This window comes from Taudactylus pleione, unplaced genomic scaffold (assembly GCF_031769625.1).
Source record: "Taudactylus pleione unplaced genomic scaffold, aTauple2 ptg000069l, whole genome shotgun sequence".
NCBI lineage: Eukaryota > Metazoa > Chordata > Amphibia > Anura > Myobatrachidae > Taudactylus > Taudactylus pleione.
Genome location: NW_028284471.1, coordinates 8,520,976 through 8,543,465, shown reverse-complemented (window position 1 = coordinate 8,543,465; position 22,490 = coordinate 8,520,976). Strand labels below are relative to the sequence as shown.

The window sequence follows — 22,490 nt, the reverse complement described above, 5'->3', positions numbered from 1 at the left end:
GGCGGCCTGGCGATGGTCGAGATTATCGCGACCATCGGGCTTGCGACGAGACCCTTGTGGTAGGGTCTTGTCCACCGCAAGCCCCAGTGAACTTCATGCTCTATTAGAGCAGGAAGTTCACTACTGACATCACTGGTGATGTCAGTAGGGCCGCCCACAAATGGCAGGCGTTCCTTCGGGAACGCCTCCATTTGTGCAACTACCCCCGCGACTCGCCTACAAAATGGGGCGAGCTGTCGATCAACATCGACAGCCACCTCGTCTTGTAGCGAGCCCTGGAGTGAGTGATTTCTTACTCACTCCGGGGCTCGCGCGTGCGCACTGCCCGGCCATCGACCTGCTTGCACGCGCTATGCACTTGCGAGCGGGTCTGAAACAGGCCCTTATACCCAAGTAAACTGTAGTGGCCAGTTTTTGCTGCGGCTCTGCTCATTGGACCTATACCGGACTGCTGTCTTGTAAATTTGTTTCTTACCACATTGTACATTAACACTATGGGGGTCATTCAGACCCGCTCGTGAGCGGCAGTACGCTCGCAAGCGGGTCGATGTTCCCCCACTGCGCATGCGCACGACGGAGGGAGCTCCGTCGTGCGCATGCGCGAGACCCGGCGAGCGACGGCCTCTCCATCGCTCCGGGTCTCGCACCAAAGGGGGCGTGCTGTCGATGTTGATACAGCACGCCCCCACTAGTGATGTCAGTGGGAGTGATTTTGGCTCTGATAGAGACAAAATCACTCCAGGGCTTGCGGCAGCGAGACCCTACCGCAGGGTCTCCGTCGCAAGCCCGATCCTCGCGATGGTCAAGACCATCGCGACCATCATCATGGACGCTCGCTATAGCTGTGGGTGGTAACCCACAGCTATGCGAGCGTCCATGAGGACGCTCCAAAAAAAGGTAGGAGGGCCCTGATTCAGAGCGAGCGCTCCGGTCAGAGCGTTCAGCTCTGAATCAGGCCCTATGTACTCCCTAGTGTGTGTGTGTATGTGGTAGGGAACTTAGGGGCCCATTTATCAAAGTGAATTTGAGGTAAATTTCCCTCCATTGCCACTTCCCCCATAGGTTTCTATGGGGGATGCGATGCTGCAAAATGTATCAATATCGGGAATGCGAAGCATTCCCGATATTGGCCCCAGCAGCTAACGCTATCTAAAGATACCGTTAGCCGCTGTAGTCTATGTGGACTCACCGCATATCAGCAGATCCCTCCGCCGGCAATGGGCGACGCGCATGCGCAGAAGCCCCGACTGCCCTCCAGAGACATCGCAGGGACGGGCTCTTTTCGGAGCTCCCTGCATGTCCCGGATAATACATCCGGCAGATAGGATCGCATTTTGCAATGCGATCATGGGCGGTACTGCATTAATAAATGGGCCCCTTAGATTGTAAGCTCCACTGGGGCAGGCGATGAGGTGAATGGACCAATATTCTCTGTAAAGCGCTGTAGAATATGTGTGCACTCTATAAATAACTGGTAATAAATAAAATAAATTATCTTGTTTATTTTATTATATGGTATTTTATATGATCTCTCTGGACTTTATACGATGATTCTGCTCAATTAAACATCCAGTTAACCTCTTCATGTATTATCCTTTCTGTATACGTCATTGTACAGTGTTAGCTTTCTCCCTGCTCTGATGTGCAGCACACACGACACGAGTGTGTGACAGTGACAGGTCTGCATATATATGATTATGAAATGATCAAACCAGCTGCGAGGCAGCGGCACTGCGGTAACAGCCAATCAGCGGCCAGGCCAGCAGCAGCTCTCACAAACTCCGTGACCTGGGGGAGTTGTCGCGGCGCCTCCTGCTCAGGCTGATGCAACTGTGCTGCAATCTCCCCGCCCGTCACCCTGCTCTCCCTCCGAGAGGAAATAGTCCCTGTGAGTCCGTGCGCACCGGGCGAGAAAAACAAAGAATAACAATATAACTACATTACAGGCTGAAACAATAATAGTCCTGAGCACACAGGTGTACAGTGTGATCAAATCGCCGACAGTTCTGCTACTTTCAGAATCCAGAGCTGTGACCCTGTCACTGTGGGCAGATGTGTGGAGCCGGCGGATGGATATCAGGGTGGCGGTGATGTAAGGTGGAGTGACAGTATACAAGTTTCCCCTATGTACTTTTCTACACAGATATTATCCCAGCAGCACAGACAGTAATAGTGACAGACCGGACTCCGCTCTCCTGTATGATCACCATGGCTTTCTAGACTTGCAAGACCATAAAACAAGTGTGCGATTGCACTTGTGCTGCAATAACAAAACAACCGCAATGATGGCGTAAGTATTATTATTTAACTTTTTTTACTTTAACCCTTTGATTGTTGAACCGAGCTGTTGACTTAACCCTATCATTTATTATTATATGGTTATACTGGCACGCTTTTGCATTGTATGCGTGGCTCAGAAATTGGTCAGGTGTATGCCCAAGTCTCTATGTATGTAGGCAGGACATAGGTATTTAAAATAGTTTATGCTGATTTTCATTTTTTTTGGCCACTGTACTTTGTTTTAATTGTTTTGTATATTTTGGGTTTGTGCTACTTGTCAGCAATGACAGGCTGGTGGTGCCCCTGTCAGTGATTGGGGGGATCAATGTGCACTCAGCCTTCCTCCTGTGTAGGTTATATATAACATCAATATCCTTTGTATCATTTATTGCGTAACATCCATCTTCTCTGTGGATTACATAAATCTCCTTGAGCCTTTCTGCAGAATGCTAACACACTATTCATGCGTCAGTACCTGTTGTGCTAAAGTTGCATGTCTATAAAGGTGCCCACACACTGGACGATTTTAGACACGATTTGCACGAAAACGATGCATCGGAACCATACATCCTTTAAAAACGTGCAAATCGAGCAGCTTCCAGGAACGATAACAATCCGAAGCGGGGTCCCACGGGTCGTTTGTCATATCTTCAGATCTTGCCTGCTGCAGGTGATGGGCTCCATCCATCTGCAATGGATTGCCGCGATCCCGCGATGCTGCAACCCGGTATCGCGGGATCGCAGAAATCCAACATGTTGGATTTTCCTGATTTGACAATCGCAATCAAAAAATTATCGTGATCGTCAAATCAGGGACATTTAACATGTAATATTTCAGCGATCCTGCGACGGATTGCTGAACATCGATGTTGGCCGGCTGCCGTTTCCACCCGGCAAATCGGCATTTCCGATCGGGGAAATACCTGTCAGATGTATGGACACCTTAAGATCTGGCAATCTCCTTAACGATGCACTGGAAATCATTAAGGACGCATGATAGGTCGTTAGTCACATTGCACAGTTTAGCAAGATATCGTCTGTCCAGGAGTTGCTCATGGAGTTCAAGGGAAATCGTTGACAACATCACATCTGGACTCGTCCAGTGTGTGGGCACCTTAACACCACATCACCTATTTCTCATATGGCAACATCACCCGGTACATTGAATTGGTAAAATTGAAAATAATTTGAGAAAAACTTAACACCATGTCTATGAAATGTGCACATGACAAGCTTTACTAGCAATATAGGTCAAAAATCCCTAAGAGTTTGCTATAACTATATTATGCTACAACAGTAGATTACATTTTGTTATAGAATTTGTAGTAAAAGTAGTTTAAGTTGGTTACAACAGTAGATACTTGTTGCACAAATATAGTAATTTAGATAACATCCAGGCCCACATTGGCTTATGCGTGCAGAAGATTTTGTGAAATGCTGAATTCTTCCTATTAGGTTTATTATAGCCGTGTACAAGAAACCAGGTGTTAACTGGCACAGATGTCACCAGGCCTGTGTGATTGTAATAATTAGTGACATTATGGTGTAGTTTGCACATCAATCATCCTTGCAGCTGCTCCACACCCCCATGGGAAGCACGCATGGTATTTATTATTGTGTAGGAAAGTGGGTGATTGTCAGCCTAAGAGTGTACGCCACATCTGTGACATTACAGTTGTGCAAATCAGCCATTTCTGTGTATTTCATTGAGATAAATGTATACTATAATGCTTTTCGACTGAGATAGTTCTAGAGCACAAAATAAGAAGGTTTCCAGTTTGTCAGGGCAATTCAGAAAAACTGTTCATTTCAAATACACCTCTGTTTTAAATGAGGAAGTTAAATAAAGATGGCTTTAAAATCATACATATTCCAGCTGTAGTTTGGAGACCAACATCATTCTTAATTTATAACCCAGAATAATTCTACAAGGTCTTACTACAGTATAAATGACAAAGATTTTGCACTTGCTGCTATCGTATAAATGATAAAGATGATGAACGTTATGTATTGTTCTCTACCAAACCATCAACATGAGCTCATCCCCTTGGGGGTAAATTTACTGTTGTTTATCTTGGTTTAGAGTAGATCCCTGGAGAATCTTCTTAAAGTGCATTCAACATGCTGCTCTCCGATATGACAGCCTGGCATCTTAGTACTAATCACCTGCACAATACAGTTCCTATTTGTCTACATGTTATATGCAGTTCTTACCCTTTTCTGTAATCCTATGAGATTTGTTAGTATGTATTAAGTAGGAGTATCCAATGCCTGCCGAGACAGTATCAGACATCACGTGCTTAGAGTTGCACGCATAGCAGCAAAGCGTCCCTGGAAAGTAGTATAAAATGTAGGTGTATAAATGTATGGCTGCAAATATGCAGAACAGATTTGTTTGAACTAGCAAAGTTTGCACAAAATGTGTCCCATAGACCAATGAATATGATGGGGAATGCTACGTCTAGGGAACATATTTATTGTTAAGATAAAAATGCCATGAGTTTAGCACTCACGTGCCTGAGAGACTTTTCAATTATTCATATGACCACTGTGTGGCACATTCCTATTGCTGTATATGTTATCTTGCCTACATTTACTCACTGTGAAATTTGGATTTATTTTAACTAACTTAGGTCTGTCACTGCACCAGTGAAGCTTACAATCTATGGGGGGAATTTAATTGATTCTCCCGCACAAACCTCCCGTCTATAGTGACCAAAAGCTATTCAATTGTTTTGGACACCCTTAGCTCCTTTCTAAAGTGACCGGGAGCTATTCAATTGTTTTTTTACAACCGTAGCTCCTGCTTAAAGTGACCAGGAGCAATTTAATTGGTTTGGGCAGTGTTTTTCTGCTCGCACCCTCCTGAGGTGCAAGCAGAAATCCACCCAAAGTTGGGCTTTTGTGCGCTTTAACTGCAATGAATCTGGCATATTGGGCCCGAGAGCAGAGCTAGTCACTCAAAGAATTGAATAGCTCCGGTTACTTTAAACGAGAGCTTCCCAAGCCAATCACCCACTGAGGGGGCGATACAATTGTTCATGTGCCTGCCTAAAAGCATGGGGTTAGGCCGCATAAAGTAGCTAACCCCGTCTAGAGTCCTGCTTTGGGCAACCAAACAGCCCACTTATCGCACATTTCTACTTGCCCCCCACCCCAGGAGGCTGCCAACAGAAATGTCTAATCGCGATTATGCACTCTCGAACGGAGCAACAATTGAATTGCTCTGTCGCCATTAATTTAGGTGCCCTATAAAAGAATTGAATCGCTCCCTATATGACCACAGCATGGATGCAGATTATTTATGTCACTGATATGACCCTGCCCACCAGCTCTGTGACCTCATGTAATCATACAACTTGTCGTTGTCTGGGGAATTCTGAAGACACAAGGCACATGCAGGATATTGCACAATTTACATTACATAACAGTGGAAAGTCTGGTGCTTTCCTGAGGAATGTCATGTGTGTGCACATTTTCCACTGACACACAAAACATATCATAGTGATGGCGCCAAGTGTCCTAAAACCCAACAGATTGCTTATATAATAAAGTAAAAAGATTCAGAACAATGATCTGTTCATCCTTCTCTGGTACTGGCTGTTAGATAAAATACAGTATTCCCCTTGGTAGTAATCCTTGCCATAGTATTATTATCAATATTATTATTATTTGGGGGGAAAACTAATTCAGTTCAAAATTCATCAAATTTCAAGTGAGTATTGCCGAACAGGTGCACAGAGCTCCAATAGGGAATGCCATAACAGACCATGTGAGATGTCAGCTCTCTTCACCAATACAGTCATACACTTGCACAGAGCAGGTTAATTTTGGTGGGGGATAGATAAAGTCATGGTGTAACCTCTTGTTTGCCTTATAATAAAATTTAGCCTCTGGAAATTAGAAACTATCACGATGGGTTTCTAGAGTTGCACGACCATAAAACATCTCCAAATATAATGCAAGTATTTAAACTTTTTTTGTTGTTCTTTTCTTACTTTCTGTAGTTTATTTAAAAAGTGGTATCTGTTTGCAGCTAAGGAAACTATAGATCAGAGATAGAAAACTTGTGACCTTCCAAAATGGTGTGGAACCACAAGTATCAGCATGCCCTGCTAACTTCTGACTTGTTTTGTACAGTTCTGTTTATGACGGTTGTCTGCATGCCCGTGGTATTGTTTTGGAAAATTGTGAACTGATTTATTGTGTATATTTGATACATGTCGTTTAGATCTCCAGGGACCATGCTAGGGCTGCTGGAGTGATTATAGTAATGAAAGGCAGTAATTAGGGACATGCTGGGAGGATTACGTATTTCAAATATATGTAAAGATAAAGCACTAATTTGGACCTCCACCTTTCATTGGGTGGCTCTGGGATAATGTAAGGGATTTCATATTTCTCTGTATGATTTTAATCAAATATTTTATTTTGTGCTATAATATGAATTCTCTGGTTGGCATTTCATTCTATACACCTCTCTTGGTGCCCAGTCCTGTAAACAAGTCTGCAACACACATTTGCATTGTGGTAATGCTATATCTGTTAAACTTTGCATATACTATAGCAATCAGAACAGATCAAATAAGTTTTTTTTCTGGAATAAATCAGGTTCCAATATAGCTTCTATTGACCTAGTATTTGCTGTTCAAGATTAGTATTAATACATTTAGTGTTTTTCATCTAGTTGATCCATCTGCAGCAGCTCTGCCCCTTGGGGGCTAATTTAAGGTTGTTTTTGTGGACTAGAAAAGTTCCACAAGGAGTTTTTTTTTTGTTTTTTTTACAGTAAATGCGATGTGATGGTAAAAAAAATAGTCTTAATGCAATAAAAATTAATAATAATAAAAGTTATTGATTCTGAAATGGGAGCAAAGTAAAAAAAAATAAAACGTGTTGCCTGCAGGTGGGGTAGATTTAAAATGTGCAGAGAGATTTAGGGGTAAATTTACTAAAGTGCAGGTTTTTAGAAGTGGAGATGTTGCCCATAGCAACCAAACAGATTTTCGCTGTTATCTTCTAGAAGCTGCTAGATAAATGTTAAGTGGAATGTGATTGGTTGCTATGGGCAACATCTCCTATTTAGTAAATATACCCATTAGATTTGAGAGGGGCATGTCCAAACACAAATCTAAATTGCAGGGTAAAAATGAAAATAAAGGTGTGCAGCACTTATGGGCCACATGCAAAAACAGACAGTATTTATAATGCATGCAAAAAATAAAATAAATTGTACTTGTATCCCTTGCATTGCAATTAGCTGCATGACTTACCGTGTTGTTTTAGCTAGTGCCTGGAGCTATTCAATTACTGCTCGTGGTAAGCCCTCAACTAGCCCAGAGGCTGCACTTAAAGCAGATTTATGCTTGAATTCTCCTGATGTGCGAACAGAAATCCATGTTAACTAGTGCTTCCGGGGCTAGTCACAATGGGCCTGATTCAGAAAGGATCGCAACTGCTAATACGCCCGCAATCAGCCGATTGTTGTGTACTGCGCATGTGTATGAATCGCAGTGTGCGTGCGCGAACCGGCCTCTGCGATCAACTACGCAGACCTATCGCAGAGTGACTGACAGGAAGTGATGTTTGTGGGAGGTAACAGGGGTGGTGGTCGAAACGCAGGCTTGCCAGTGCGTTTGAACACCGTTGCATGGGCGTGCATAAAATATCCAGTGCGATGCCTTACGCAGCTTGAGTACTCATAGCGTGCGATGAGGTTAGCAATTTCTGAGTAAACACAGAGCTTGTACAAGTGTGCGTGAGGCTACGATGGTACTCTATGTTACCGATGGTTTTGCAGTCTTGCTAAGAATTACAGATGTGTGTAAGGTAAAGTGGGCGTCCTTATGTTGTGCTGTGGCGGCATAGCATACACAATGGATTAGCATACTATCGCAGTGAGACTATTGCATTTGCAGTTGCGATCCGTAATGAATCAGGCCCAATGTTACCACAGGCAGTAATTGCATAGGTCCTGGCACATAACCCGGGATCTATGGTTTACCACATGTTAGCTGCGGGCTCACCATTTCAAATAATTTAATAGTTCTGGTCACTTAACCCAGGAGCAAAAACTTCTCTTTAAGTTCCACAGCTAATTGAATCATCCCTTGTTCCAGGTGCAAAGTAACTAGCTTCTTCTGATTTGCTACCAATTCAGAATTAGCCCCTAAATGTTTAGAAGTGTGTGTGTTTCTAATACCCATTTTCCACCTAAATTCCGGGTCTGACCCGGAGTTGGAACAAAGTTCCTATCCGGATCAGACCCGGAATTTTGCCAGCGCCGACTCGGGATATTCCCGAGTCAGCGTCTCTCACACCGCAGTCGGGTCTGCATAAACCCGGCTTTTGCGGAGTGAAAGTGGTCGCTTGGAGATGACGTCATCTCCAAGCGCCACTGAAGCCGGACCAATCGGCCGGCTAGCAGCGCACTCCAGGTCATCGTGACCCAGAGTGCGCTGTTCTCACAGCAGGGTTTCACGGGCTACGCCCGTGTTAAACCCTGCTAGTTACCTGGGTTGGATTGCCGGGTCACTCGACCCGGCGATCCAACTCTCTCCCCTTTTACACCAGGGAGCTGCCCGGGTTAACCCTTTAAAAACCTGGGTTTTAGCTCCGGTGTAAAAGGGGTATTATACACCTACACTAGGGGGTAGATTTACTAAAGTGAGAGTTTTTAGAAGTGGAGATGTTGCCCATAGCAAACAATCATATTCTAGCTATTATCTTCTAGAAGGTGCTAGTTAAATATTAAGTATAATCTGATTGGTTGCTATGGGCAACATCTCCACTTCTAAAAACACTCACTTTAGTAAATATACCCCTTATGCTAGATTTGAAATGTAATTCAGACGCTGGGTAAAATAGCTGAGCCAGAGATTAACTCCCTAGCAATTTAAGTTGGAGTGGTACCCGATGCAGTCATAATAACCCGTTTTATTAGGGCATTATATCAATGTGTCCTACACCTTTTCTCTGTCCAATATGTTGCAAACAGGTTGCCATTGAGGCTGTTACTTAATAACTAGCTTAGTTAAACATAGAACTGAATGTATCATGTTCCCTACCTATGTTCCTGCAAATATGACATTCCATCTTTAGATCATCTCACTTGCTAGTAGTTACAAACACAGATGTCAAATAGAACATTTCTGAGCTGTTCCCTTCTCGGGGCCTATCCATTAGCAGATCTTTCTGTATGATGAAAGACAAAAGATTTATCCCTTGAAAATTCCTGGGGCTGCTGTGACAGATATCTGTCATGTACATGACAGATTTTTGCGAACGACGAACGATATTGCATGACATCATTCTGGGAGTGGATTTTTTTAAATGTTTCTATTCATTTTCATTAAAAAAAATCATTTGTCGTTTACCGCAACAGATATTTCTAATATCTGCCAGCGATAAACGATAATTGACCAATATGTTGGAGAGACAAAAGACCAAATTTGTCGTCCGCGGGAGTTGCATTTTTATCGTTCAGAGCATATATATGAGCGATAAATCGTTCATAGTTCAAATTTATCTGCTAATGGATATGCCCCTAACGTCTCTCCTGACAAAATATATAGATATAAGGTCTGCGCCTGATAGGAGTAGGCTATGCAGATAGATAATTTGTTATTGTAACAGAGCAAAAAACATGTATATACAGAGTGTAAAGAAATGGAGTAAAGCTGGGCATACACTATACAATTATCTGTCAGATATCTGTCCAATCTGGCTGGTTGGAATGAAAACCTGGTAATGTATGGGAGCAAATGACAGTCGATAATATGGTTTTAAACACTGAAAAAAGGACAAAAAAAATTGTTAAAATTGGTTACATTTGTGTGTTTTAACCAATTTGAACAACCAGTTTTGGCTATTTTCCAGTGTTTGTGAGCAAATTCTGGCCAGGGTAACTGTGTGATGTTAGTGTAAAGGGGAGAAGGGGGGAAGGAACAGTTTCGTAATCCAATGACTGGGTACTCTGGGCCTGATTCAGACCCGCTCACGAGCGTTGAGCGCTCGCAAGCGGGTCGATGGTGCCCAAGTGCGCATACGCAAACCGTCGTTATGGGTCTCGCACCAAAGGGGGCGTGCTGTTGATGGTGATTGACAGCACGCCCCCTTTGGTGGGCATGCCGGGGGCGTGGCTGCCCAGACAGAGGCGTTCCCATGGGAACGTCTACCGTCTGGGTCCGGCCCCACTGACTTCACTAGTGATGTCAGTGGGAGTGCTTTGGGCTCTTATAGAGCCAAAAGCACTCCTGGGCTTGCGGCAGCGAGACACTACCACAGGGTCTCGTCGCAAGCCAGATCGTCGCGATGGTCATGACCATCGCGACCATCATCATGGCCGCTCGCTATAGCTGTGGGTGGTCACCCACAGCTATGCGAGCGGCCAGGAGGCCGCTACAAAATGAAGGAGGGACGGCCCTGATTCAGAGCGAGCGCTCTGTCAGAGCGTCCGGCTCTGAAATCAGGGCCTCTGTCTGTAATGTCCTGCAAAATTAATGTTAGAGAGTCGGAAGGTGGACGTCCCTCACCTTCGGTTAGTAATGGCCAAAGCGGTCTGTTGTAATTAAATTACAACACCGAACAGGTGGTCTGAAAATACTCATCCTAGTGAGGCCTCACTTGAGTCCAAAAAGGGGTCCGTGTCCTCTTCTGTCTTCAGGTCACTGGTTGTCCGGACCATATTCCGGTGAGTGTGGATTCACCACAAGCGGGCGTGGTCCCCGCAGTGTGCACAACTTCCGGATACCAGCGTCATCCAGATCTCGATGTCGCGAGAGCAACATACGGGCTGGAGAGGGTGGTGTTAACTGCGCTTGACTCTGCCGGGTGACCTCGTGGCGAGGAGACTCGATGTCCTGGATATCTTTTAGGCGGTGTAGAGTAGATGTATGGCAACGTCCTCCTACGCGTGTCGGCCTCTCAGGCCTTCTTCAGGGAGTATGTGTAGCTGTTACTTAATAACTAGCTTAGTTAAACATAGAACTGAATGTATCATGTTCCCTACCTATGTTCCTGGAAATATGACCTTCCATCTTTAGATCAGCTCACTTGCTAGTAGTTACCAACACAGATGTCAAATAGAACATTTGTGAGCTGTTCCCTTCAGTCTCTCCTGACAGGCCATGGTTTGAAGACTTTCTTAAATGCACAGTAACTGATATCTTTATGTTATTATTGTGTTCAGTAAATAATAATGTTGCAGGAATGTTACAACCATCTATAAAAGGTGTTAATAAGATTTAGATTGCTTATACCTCTTTAACAAAGCAAAACCTCAAAAACCTGGCTTTTTCCCAGCATTTCATGCACAGGTTTTTTTTTGCAAGTCCCAGCCTGTACCCCCCTTCACAGAGAACCGCAAATTCCTGGGTCAAGCATTTGGACCCAATAATATACGGATCGACCCGTGTATTTCTTCTGTGTAAAAGAGTCATTCCGAGACGCAATTCCTGAGACTTTGACCCTGGGTGAAAGGGGTATTACAGAGCTACTTCTTTTTTTATTTTAATTCTTGTTTTAATTCTTGTTGGGTTTTACAGGAATGTGGGGGGGGGGGGGTGTAATTTTTTAACACCTCAATTTGAATACTTTAACTGTTAATAAGGGTATATCTGGTATAATATCTGTCTAGGTAAGTAAATACCAAAAATCACAACGAGAAGGAAAACGTCTATAATTTACTTATATACAACTAGATAGATTCCCCGGTATTAGACACATTTATAATAATAAATTTTTAAAGCCTTTCTCCTAGTAGGATGATTCAGAGCAATTTACATTATTGCAGATGACGCAGCAGCCATCTTGGAAATGCTATTTTATGCAATCTGTTGCTGTCCCATTGGCACTTAGGATGGGTACACACTAGAGAGATAAGGGAAATTGAAACAACATATCACACGGATCGCACAGTGTGTACCCGCAATTGTACGCACCCACGCGGTGACATCAGGGTCGCTCCATCTGACTTCTGCACATCAGATGGAAAGACTTGGATGACAATGCCATGCATGTAAGTGGAGTGGGGGAACGATATATTAGGCGTTCGTACACCACATTGTGCAGTGTGTACAGCCAACCACTGTATGATTAGATTGGGTGGCGCGTTTGCTATGATACACATAGTTTTATTGTGTACCCACCCTGTTGCCTACACCACACAGTTTTAAATTTTTTTCCACAAGCCATTTGATCTACTGGTATGTTTTTACAATATATGGGAGAAAACCTATGCAAACACGGAAAGAACACACAACTCTCTAGGCAGATAGGGCTGTGATTGGATTAGTGGCAGCAGGGCAACCACTGTGCCACCATTATACCTGTAACTCACTGGCTTTTCTACTTTTTTTTAAAATAAAAACAGGCACCAATAAACGCAATTTAGTTACAGGTTTATAGTGTTCCTTCTAGCTCCGGCGGGAGGCAGGGCGCCGGAGCTAGAGAGGGCATGCCCGCACGCGCGCCTTTTGGCGCGCGCGCGTCCGAGAAGGGGGCGCGGTCATCGGAAAAGGGGGCGTGTCTATAAGACGCGTCCCCTTTTCGTCACTCTTGGGGGCGTGCCCGACACTTACGGACATGCCGGGCAGCCCCCAAGCCCTGCAGACAGGGAGAATAGATGCCGGGCGCATGCGCCCGGCGTCTATTCTCCGGCGGTGACCGGGTCACCGCATGTTTCTCCACCCGCGGGACACTGCGTCCCGCGGGTGAGAACGGCTCCCGCAGGCTGTGAGGGCAGGGCGCTTTTTGCCCTCCTCCTGGAGGGCAGGGTGCTTTTTGCCCTCCAGAAGGAGGGCAGGGCGCCGTGCCCCGCTAAAACAGCCTAGCGGGAACGCTACTTGTGTTCATTCTAGGATGGGCTGGGGCCAGGGCGGCTATCACTGAAGGGCAGTCCTCTACGCGCATCCGATAAAGGGGCGTGGTCACTAGAAATTACGGGTGTGTCCTTGAGACGTGCCCCTTTTCATCTCTGTAGGGTGTGTGCTCAGCACTCATGGAGATGCTTGGCTGCCCCCAAGCTCTCCCTGCAGTGTGTAATAGATGCCTGCGCATGTGCACGGCATCTATTTACTCACTGGTGATTGTTTCTCCCCAGCAGGACACTGCTGCCCGCAGGTGGGGATGGCTGTTTCAGCGGGGTGCCGCCATAAGGGTAGGGTTCATTTTAGCCATTTGAAATGGGGCACGGTGTGGTGCCCCGCTGAAACTGTCTAGCGGGAACACTATAATCCAGAGGTTCCCAAGTGCAGTCCTCAAGGGACCCCAACAGTTCAAGTTTTAGAGATATCTTGACCATCGCGACCATCGCCACTGCGAGCCGGAGCCTGCGGTTGAGTTTTTCAACCGCAAGGCCCGGAGTGATTTTGGCTCTATCAGAGCCAAAATCACTCCCACTGACATCACTAGTGATGTCAGTGGGCCGGCTTCTGACGGTAGGCGTTCCCTTGAGAACGCCCCCGTCAGGGAGGCACGCCCACCAAAGGGGGCGTGCTGTCAATCAACATCGACAGCACGCCCCCTTTGATCAGACACAACAAGCGAAGGAAAGTCCTTCGCTCGTCGCGTCTGGCGCAAGCGCACTATGGAGCTCCCGCTGTCGTGCGCATATGCAGTGCACAACATCGACCCACTTGCGAGCGGACAGCTGCTTGCGAGTGGGTCTGAATCAGGCCCTAAGTCCAGATGCGGGCATTTAGGGACAGCCCACTAAAAGTGCAAGGCGGGCCAAGGTGGAGGGGACAGCTTGCATCCTCCATCTGGCAAGTGCGGCCCCGCACAGTGAGCACTTCCACTGCCCACAGTGCCCCAGCTGGTGACTCCCGTGCACTTTGCACTCTGTGTAAGCAAAACGCCCATTAAAAACCCCGTGGGGAGAACACTGAATCAAGCAGTTCAGCCATTTGGCAAACCACACTGAAATGTTACAAAATATTATAATATGCCTCTTTCAAAGTCAACATTAAGTATTGTTTCAAGACACCCCCACAGAAGTGTATACAAATTACTGGTAATAAATGACTATGCAAGTTCTAATAGCCAGAGGTTTTCCAATTCAGCAGTTCAGTGGAATTTGCAGGGATTTGTAGTTCCACATTAGCAGAAGCAGGACACGATGCCTACCTTAGCCAGAGGCTGGTAACTGGGATAAGTACATTTAATCTTTAGTTTGTTGCTTCTGAATTTCATTCTGTAGCTGCAAATCACTGTTCTAAAAGTTCAGGCAAAAGGGAATTTTACCTCCAATGTAGCTAATAAAGGGGTCTATTTACTAAGCAGTGTTATGAGACAGAGTGAAAAGTGATAAGAAAGTGATAAGGTGCCAGCCAATCAGCTCCCAACTGTCATCTCACTGTGTTTGAAAAATGACAGTTGGGAGCTGATTGGCTTGCACTTTATCACAGACTTATCACTTTTCACTCTGTCTCATAACACTGCTTAGTAAAAAGACCCCAAAGCATCACACAAAAGAACAGTCCATGCTCTGACATTACAAAATGCACAACTAGTCTGCCCTAAGTGCGGCCTTTGCAAATATTAGACTCTAGAGTTATTAGATTGAACAGTGGGCCTGATTCAGACCTGCTCGCGAGCGGGTCGATGGTGTGCTGTGCGCACGCGCAGCAGCCGCACTGTGCGTGCGCAAGCCCCGGAGCGGGAGATAAATTCTCTCGCTCCATGGCTCACTACAAAAGGGGCAGCTGTCGATGTTGATCGACAGCTCGCCCCGTTTTATAGGCGTGGCAGAGGGGTGGCTTCACAAACGGAGGGGTTCCCATGCGAACACCTGCCGTTTGTGGGCGGCCCCACTGACCTCACCAGTGACGTCAGTGGGAGAGCTTCCGGCTCTATTAGAGCCAGAAGCTCTCTGGGGCTTGCGGCCACGAGACCCTACCACAAGGGTTTCGTCGCAAGCCCCGATGGTTGCGATGGTCTTGACCATCGCGACCATCATCCTGGCTGCTCGCAATAGCTGTGGGTTGTCACCCACAGCTATGCGAGCGGCCAGGAGGCCGCACAAAAAAAAAACACCCTGATTCAGAGCGAACTCTCTTTCAGAGCGTCCGGGTCGATGGTGGCGCTGAGCGCTCGCAACCGGGTCCATGGTGGCCCACAGCGCATGCGCACGACGGAGCCGGCTCCGTCGTGTGCATGCGCAAGACCTGGCTAGCGAAGGGGAATCCGTCGCTCTGGGTCTCGCACCAAAGGGGGCGAGCTGTCGATGTTGAGTGACAGCTCACCCCCTTTGGTGGACGGGCCGGGGGGGGGGTGGCTGCCCAAACGGAGGTGTTCCCATGAGAACGCCTGCCGTTTGGGGGCGGCCCCACTGACATCACTCGTGATGTCAGTGGAGAGATTCCGGCTCTGTTAGAGCCAAAATCTCTCTGGGGCTTGCGGCTACGAGACCCTACCACAAGGGTCACCCACAGCTATGCGAGCGGCCAGGAGGCCGATTAAAAAAAAAAGAAAAAGCCCGGCCCTGATTCAGAGCGAGTGCTCTGTCAGAGCAAGCGGCTCTGAATCAGGCCCAGAGTTCTCAGTAGTAGTTTTATCCTATTTCACTGTGAGTGTATGTGTAAAAAATGTTTTAGTAGAAACATGAATAATAAAAGTAAAGTAATATCTCCTCTGATCTATCCATTGCAGGTCTTTTACCCCCTCTGCGCCTTCCACTGCTGCATCCAGCTGGAATCGTGCTTCCGAACAGTTCTCTGGCCTGAATCGAAACAATCCTGGTGGAAATGTCTCTCCTGGCGGCCTTAAATCTGGACCTGGAGATGTCGATGTTGCCAGTTAGCACTCTGCACTGGCGGGCGGATCTCCTGAAGATCCCTGCTCATGGAAATCACTATGAACATCTACCAGTGCCCATGGAGGATGGGATGCATATACACGGGGCTGAAGGGGGATGCCTGGCAGGTAACACTCTGCGCACAGCAAAATGTCTTGCATATGCACTACTGTTCCCAGTATACATCCACACTTTCACTCTGTTCCCAGTATACATCCACACTTTCACTCTGTTCTCAGTATACATCCACACTTTCACTCTGTTCTCAGTATACATCCATACTTTCACTCTGTTCTCAGTATACATCCACACTTTCACTCTGTTCTCAGTATACATCCATACTTTCACTCTGTTCCCAGTATACATCCATACTTTCACTCTGTTCCCAGTATACATCCACACTTTCACTCTGTTCCCAGTATACATCCACACTTTCACTCTGTTCTCAGTATACATCCACACTTTCACTCTGTTCTCAGTAGAGGCCTCAGCAAACTTGAAATACACATTAAAGTCTGACTTTCCATCCCTTTACCACCAATGCTTTCATAAAATAACACTCCCAGTTTTATCTCTAAAATATTGTTTAATTTATTCTATTTATGCCATGAATTTAATTGCTATCTTATCAGGACTGTTAATTTGCGTCACATTTGTGTTTTAAGTTTTTTAATATATTATTTGAAGTGCAACATTAAAATGAGTCCAACTGGAATCTGTACTGGTGCAAAATGTCTTTTGAAAAGTGGGAATGCCCATACTCTCCTACAGAAATCGGAATACTAAAAATGCTCCTCCCCATTCTGCAAAACTAGGTGCAGCTACCACATGCCTTGCTAGGTATGCCCTCACTCTGCTCATCTGCCCTCAGACTGTACAGATTTCTGCTTTGAAAACCCCTTGATAAAAATCTAGGTTTGCATTGTGCAGCAGATATTCTGAACTTCACAAATTGCCTCCAGAAAGTATATTTTGGTGTGATCTTATGTACTCTCTATCCCTAATGCCGTGTACACACTGGCAGATATCTTGGCCGATCAATTAATCGGCTAATATATCTTGTATGCGTCAGCCAGTGTGTACCAGCGATATGTCTGTGAACGTCGTCGTTTACAGACATATCGCATTGGCTGTGCTGCACAGCTGATGGCAGATATATCTGCAGATATATTGGGGCATCAAGTGTACGCAGCAATCAGCCGACTGCCATACACTTGCAGCGGATGCCACGAGGAGGGAGGCGCGACACATTCATTGTGTATGAACAACCATCAACTGCAGATATATCTGTTAGGTGTGTACCCAGCATAACCCTATTCACAACTGCATGAACTATGGACTTTTTTAACATAACATAATACAATTATAACAAACATATGTTATTTATATAGATAACATAATACATACAAACATACAAGTCTCTTCAGTACAAAAATATGTATTGTGTTAGATGAAAAAAGGGGGATGTTTTAAACTGAAGCCTTATTCAGCAGTCCACCCTAGTGCACGTGCAGAATTTGTCTGCGATCCTGCTCGGAGACTGGCAGCAGACTGCCGTTGGTGGGCGGGCAGGGGGCGGCGATGCCCTCTGTTTCCCGAAACTAAGGCGTGTCGCCGCCATTAGGGGGGAGGGAAGAAGCCAGGATCTCCGTCGGCTGATGGAGATTTCCTGGTTTCTTCCTCTCATCTGCGGCGGACGGCTGCGTGACCCCATGGGTCACCTTAGCCGGCCAATGTTGGACAATGTAGCTCGGATATGTAATGCAGCAGGAGACATGATGCCTCCTGTGCGTTACCATATCTGTACAGACAGAATTGCAAAGTTGCTTGCGAGCAGCTTTGCAATTCCGATTGAAGCTGAATCAGGCCCTGAGTGAGTTCCTTCAAGCCCATTAAAATTTGTTGGCTTTGGTTTTGTAGCTATTTCCTTAACCATGCTAAATTCTTGAGTCTCTACTGATGTATAATCTAATTCTTGGTCCTTTTTGTTTCATTTCCAGGGGATGGATTCACAGACTGGATGACAGAAAGGGTGGACTTCTCATGTTTTCTGCCAGCGGTAGTGGATCCGTCCATGCCAGGTCCTCCAGCCCCGGACCTGGAAATCATGGCCACACTTTTGAAGAAGGAGCTGGAGCAAATGGAAGATTATTTCCTAGAGGAGACTCTCTCCCCTGGGCTTCCAATGCCCCCAGATCAAGTGGCCCCCAGCACTCCTCCTTCTCATGAAGTCCACTTCCATTTTCCTGCACCTGACCAGCAGCTTGCTAGTAGAGCTATAGAATTCCAGGCCTACATTGCAGACACGTCAGCTCCAGCCCCTGTGGCACTGGACACATTAGATTCTGGCTGCCTCGAGCTTATGAATCTATACACAGATGTTCCAAGTGATTTCTCTAGAGAAGACCAGCAGGATTTTATGGTGATTAATGACACCACTGACCCGCCAGCACAATCAAAGCAACTGAACAGACCTACCCCATATGACCGCCCCAGCACTTCAGCCGCCAGCTGCTCTGGCTCAAGCCAGCCTAAAGGTGACCGCAAGCAGAAGAAGAGAGACCAGAACAAGACAGCGGCTCTTCGTTACCGCCAGCGAAAACGTGCAGAATATGACGCACTTGATGACGAATGTCAAATCCTGGAAGTCCGCAACAGGGAGCTGAAGGAAAAGTCTGATTCAATCGAAAGAGAGATCCAGTATGTTAAAGATCTGCTGATCGAGGTCTACAAGGCCAGGAGTCAAAGACTCCGCAATAACTAGATCTTTTTATATGTTGAAAGGCACAAACTTTGGTCTGATAACTATTTGTTTCAGGCCTGTGATAGTTCTAAAAATTAATTTGGGTCATTAAAAAGATCTGGTAGATTTTTTTTTTTCTTTCATGCCTTATACTTGCAAAATAACAAAAAAAATTATTATTATTTTTTTTTTAATCCTTTACCTCAATTTAAAGTCCATACAGGCTTGTAAGCATTCAATTGTGGAATAACTAATGCCGCCTCTTCTATAACTTGGCAAAAATATATATACATTTCTTTTTCAAGTGACCCTTTGACATTTTCATATGAAAGGTGCACTTGGAAGCAGAAATGGCTGTATTACCAAACACTGATAAATTGCACATCTCTAATTCAGCCAGTTATTTCTTTAAAGTGTAAGATGGCAGACAAGCAATGAATGATTCAATTCCGTAACTGAATCTTTGACTTTATGAATGTGATGTAGTGAGATACCTATGCTTATTTTCTGAATATTGATAGTTTTTTTGCGGTATATATATATAAATTTGTGGGGGGAAAATTTTTTTATTTAAATTGATTCGACAATCTCCTGGCAATACTAAACACTTCTGCACTGAGGTAAAAAAAGACCGATTATTACCACCAGTTTTTGATTATTGACACATCAATGCAGCAGCCATTTTGTGGGCTGCAGCCTATAAATTTACATCTGATGACATTAAAATTTGATTCAGGTTGTGCCTCGTGCTCCAGTGATAGCAAGGGTCCTTAGTGAATAGATGGGAGTCTCTAATGCAAATTGGTTCGGCATACAAAATGGTTGCTTCCACTGGGTGTAAATGTCAGGAACACTTGATGATCAATCCAGTTAGCCACTACTCCATCGCGGGTGCGAGTCAGCGCAGCAACACGCTTTACGGCAGCCTGAATTTGCTCAAAGCTGCTCGCAGCCCCATAGCAAAAATGAGCGAATTCGGGCTGAGAGTAGGGTGCGAGATGCGGTGCTGTTGCGACATTTTAACTCGCACCCTTCGCAGCTAATTGGATTGACCTGTTGGATTGTCAAAGCAAATGGATGATTATTGTGAAACCAGTTTACATTATGATACATTTCTCAACTGTATCCTCAGCTTGACATGTTTTCTAAAGCTGTAACATTTTTCATGTGCTAAGTAACTTTTCAGAGAAAAACATTTTGTTGAGCTGCTAATTGGTTGTCTAGAACTTAAGAAGTTTGCCACAAACAAATACTCAATAGAAATTAAAATTATATCTGGTATTCTCTTGTGCACACTACAAATACAAATTGGTAAGCGACCTCAAATGCAGAATACGTTTGATTAGAATGGCTGCTGCAAGGCTGTGATGGTTTTGTAAATGCTTAGTTTCTGCACATCTATAGAAAGGCATCAGAAGACATTTGAGTTTTCTTCCCAACATGACATTTAGGTGTAAAAGGTGCAAATCCTGAAGTCATCTGCATGAGTTTTATTTTGCTGGGATTATTTTAATCCATATAATGGGCATATTTTGTAGTTTACTTTATTGTTGAAACACTACATTAAATTAACAGATACATTTAAGCCTTATTTTGAGTAGTCAACAACCAGTCTTGAGCACATTTACTAGTCCTGATCGTTGGCGCTTCAATATCTTATACTCCCAGCCAGTCTTTGGTGGAAACTTAACAGAGCAATAACCTACAGGCCTTTAGGACTTTCTGTCACCAGTTTGCACTGAATCTTAGTCTGGGTCTTTTAACATACAGGCTATTAAAACTGTGTAGGTGGCAACCTACTTACATGGCAGATTGCACATGGTTGGGAAGGGTACATTCTTATGTTATACTTGGCCTCTTTTACAGACATTGTTTAGAATTACATATTTGATAATCTTAAAAGGAAGTATACTTTTTGTTTTTTTAAATATAGTCTAATGAAATAAAACCTTTTCATGTAAATGTGCTATAACGATACTCTCTACAACCCAAAAATACACAAGATTTGACATTACATATTATGATGCTATTGGTTGTAATTCATAGCAATCAATAAAATACTAGCTTCCTACATGCCCTTTGCATTACAGCAATGAAAGGAAAATTATGACTGGTTGCTATGGGATACTGCAAGTCCTCATGAAAAAGTAATCTTGTAAACATCAAAATTACCATAACATTTCATGGTAGTTTAGTTGCTTGCTGTGGTAGCTCTGTGCCTTTTTCATGGGGAATGAGTGTATCTTGGTGTACTAAGCAATTCATTGAATGTTTTTAACCATAGTCCAAATGATTTCCAAAACACTTGTTAAAGGATTATTTTATGTACGTAGATCTGCTGTATTGTCTTACTATGTTTAGGGATTTCTTGGAATGTTTTACTGACTTGTACTGGGCAGATAGCTAAAAAATATATTTTTGTTCTTTAGATGCAATTGTAAAACAACACCTATAATTTAGGTAGAGGACACTTGTTTATTGTGGGATCATGTAATGTGGCGTGTAGCAACCTTTATGTGGGCTGATATTCCTAGTGAATACGCAACAAAATGGTTGATGGTACTGTGTGTAAGGGACGGGAGCTATTTTAAGACATGATAAAAAGGGTAAGTTACTCTATGTAGAGTACGTAGATTATACCATGTTCAGACATCACCCTTTTGTAAATAAGTATTTTAAGCACAAGAAATATATAAATCATTTATTCAAAGTAGGGATGTGCAGGCTCGGATAGGTTCGAGTTTGCACGTGGAGTTCGGATTTTTCCCTCCAAAAAAACGGAACTCAGAACGAGGCAAAACGTCATCTTACATGGACGAACATCATCATTCCTGGTCTTTTGTCCAGGAATGATGATGTTCGTCCATGTAAGATGACGTTTTGCCTCGTTCTGAGTTCCGTTTTTTTGGAGGGAAAAATCCGAACTCCACGTGCAAACTCGAACCTATCCGAGCCTGCACATCCCTAATTCAAAGTATATCTTTAAAGTGTACCTATTACCTAAACACACATATTTTGTTTTTAACCCACTTTTTGGCCCCATATGATACACTTTAATATTGGTTCAGCCTAGAGAATGACTACCCCCTCACTGCATAGGTAATAGGAACACTTTTAAAGTCCAATTGGTAAATTTAGGCAGGGATTTCATTCTCTGCAGTATGCCGCCATGATGTTCGGCTGCTCACATCCCTGAAAATTATAGTAACCCAACAAACTTTCCTAGATACCTCTGCATAGGAACATTTGTTGGGTACACGGAAGAATTGGTAGTGTTAATGGCCGAGAGGTGCCGGATTTCTGAGAGAATGAATTCCCCCCTAAGATTTAATGAGTTCAGATCAGTCACAGGTCAGTAACTTCTCATTTTGCTAGAGGTAAAAAAACAAACAAACATAAAAAACAGTACAAATGTGACAATGATTTTTACAAAAACAACGATTCTTGTGTGGAATACTTTATAAATAAGGATATTAAGCAATAGCTTTTTAGCAGAGCATGTACCCTTTGTTTTATAATTATGAGACATTTATGAAATAAATCTTGCTTAAAGGAATACATTTACTGTTGTCATTTAAAAAAAAACAAAAGAGCTGCAATATATGGAAACAGACAATTTATTTTTAATTATTAGCAAATGCAGACTGCAGATGATCAGGAAATGCACACAGT

General features: G+C 44.3%; 1 protein-coding gene across 1 annotated transcript; it reads left to right on the top strand.

Annotated features, from left to right (window-relative positions):
* Window positions 1-1,838: 1,838 nt before the first annotated feature.
* ATF5 (activating transcription factor 5) lies at window positions 1,839-21,594 on the top strand. The gene is made up of 3 exons (XM_088467106.1): window positions 1,839-2,290; window positions 15,931-16,203; window positions 18,076-21,594. The coding sequence occupies exons 2-3, from the start codon at window positions 16,026-16,028 to the stop codon at window positions 18,837-18,839; spliced, it is 942 nt and encodes a 313-aa protein (XP_088323232.1). The 5' UTR covers window positions 1,839-2,290; window positions 15,931-16,025; the 3' UTR covers window positions 18,840-21,594.
* Window positions 21,595-22,490: the final 896 nt, after the last annotated feature.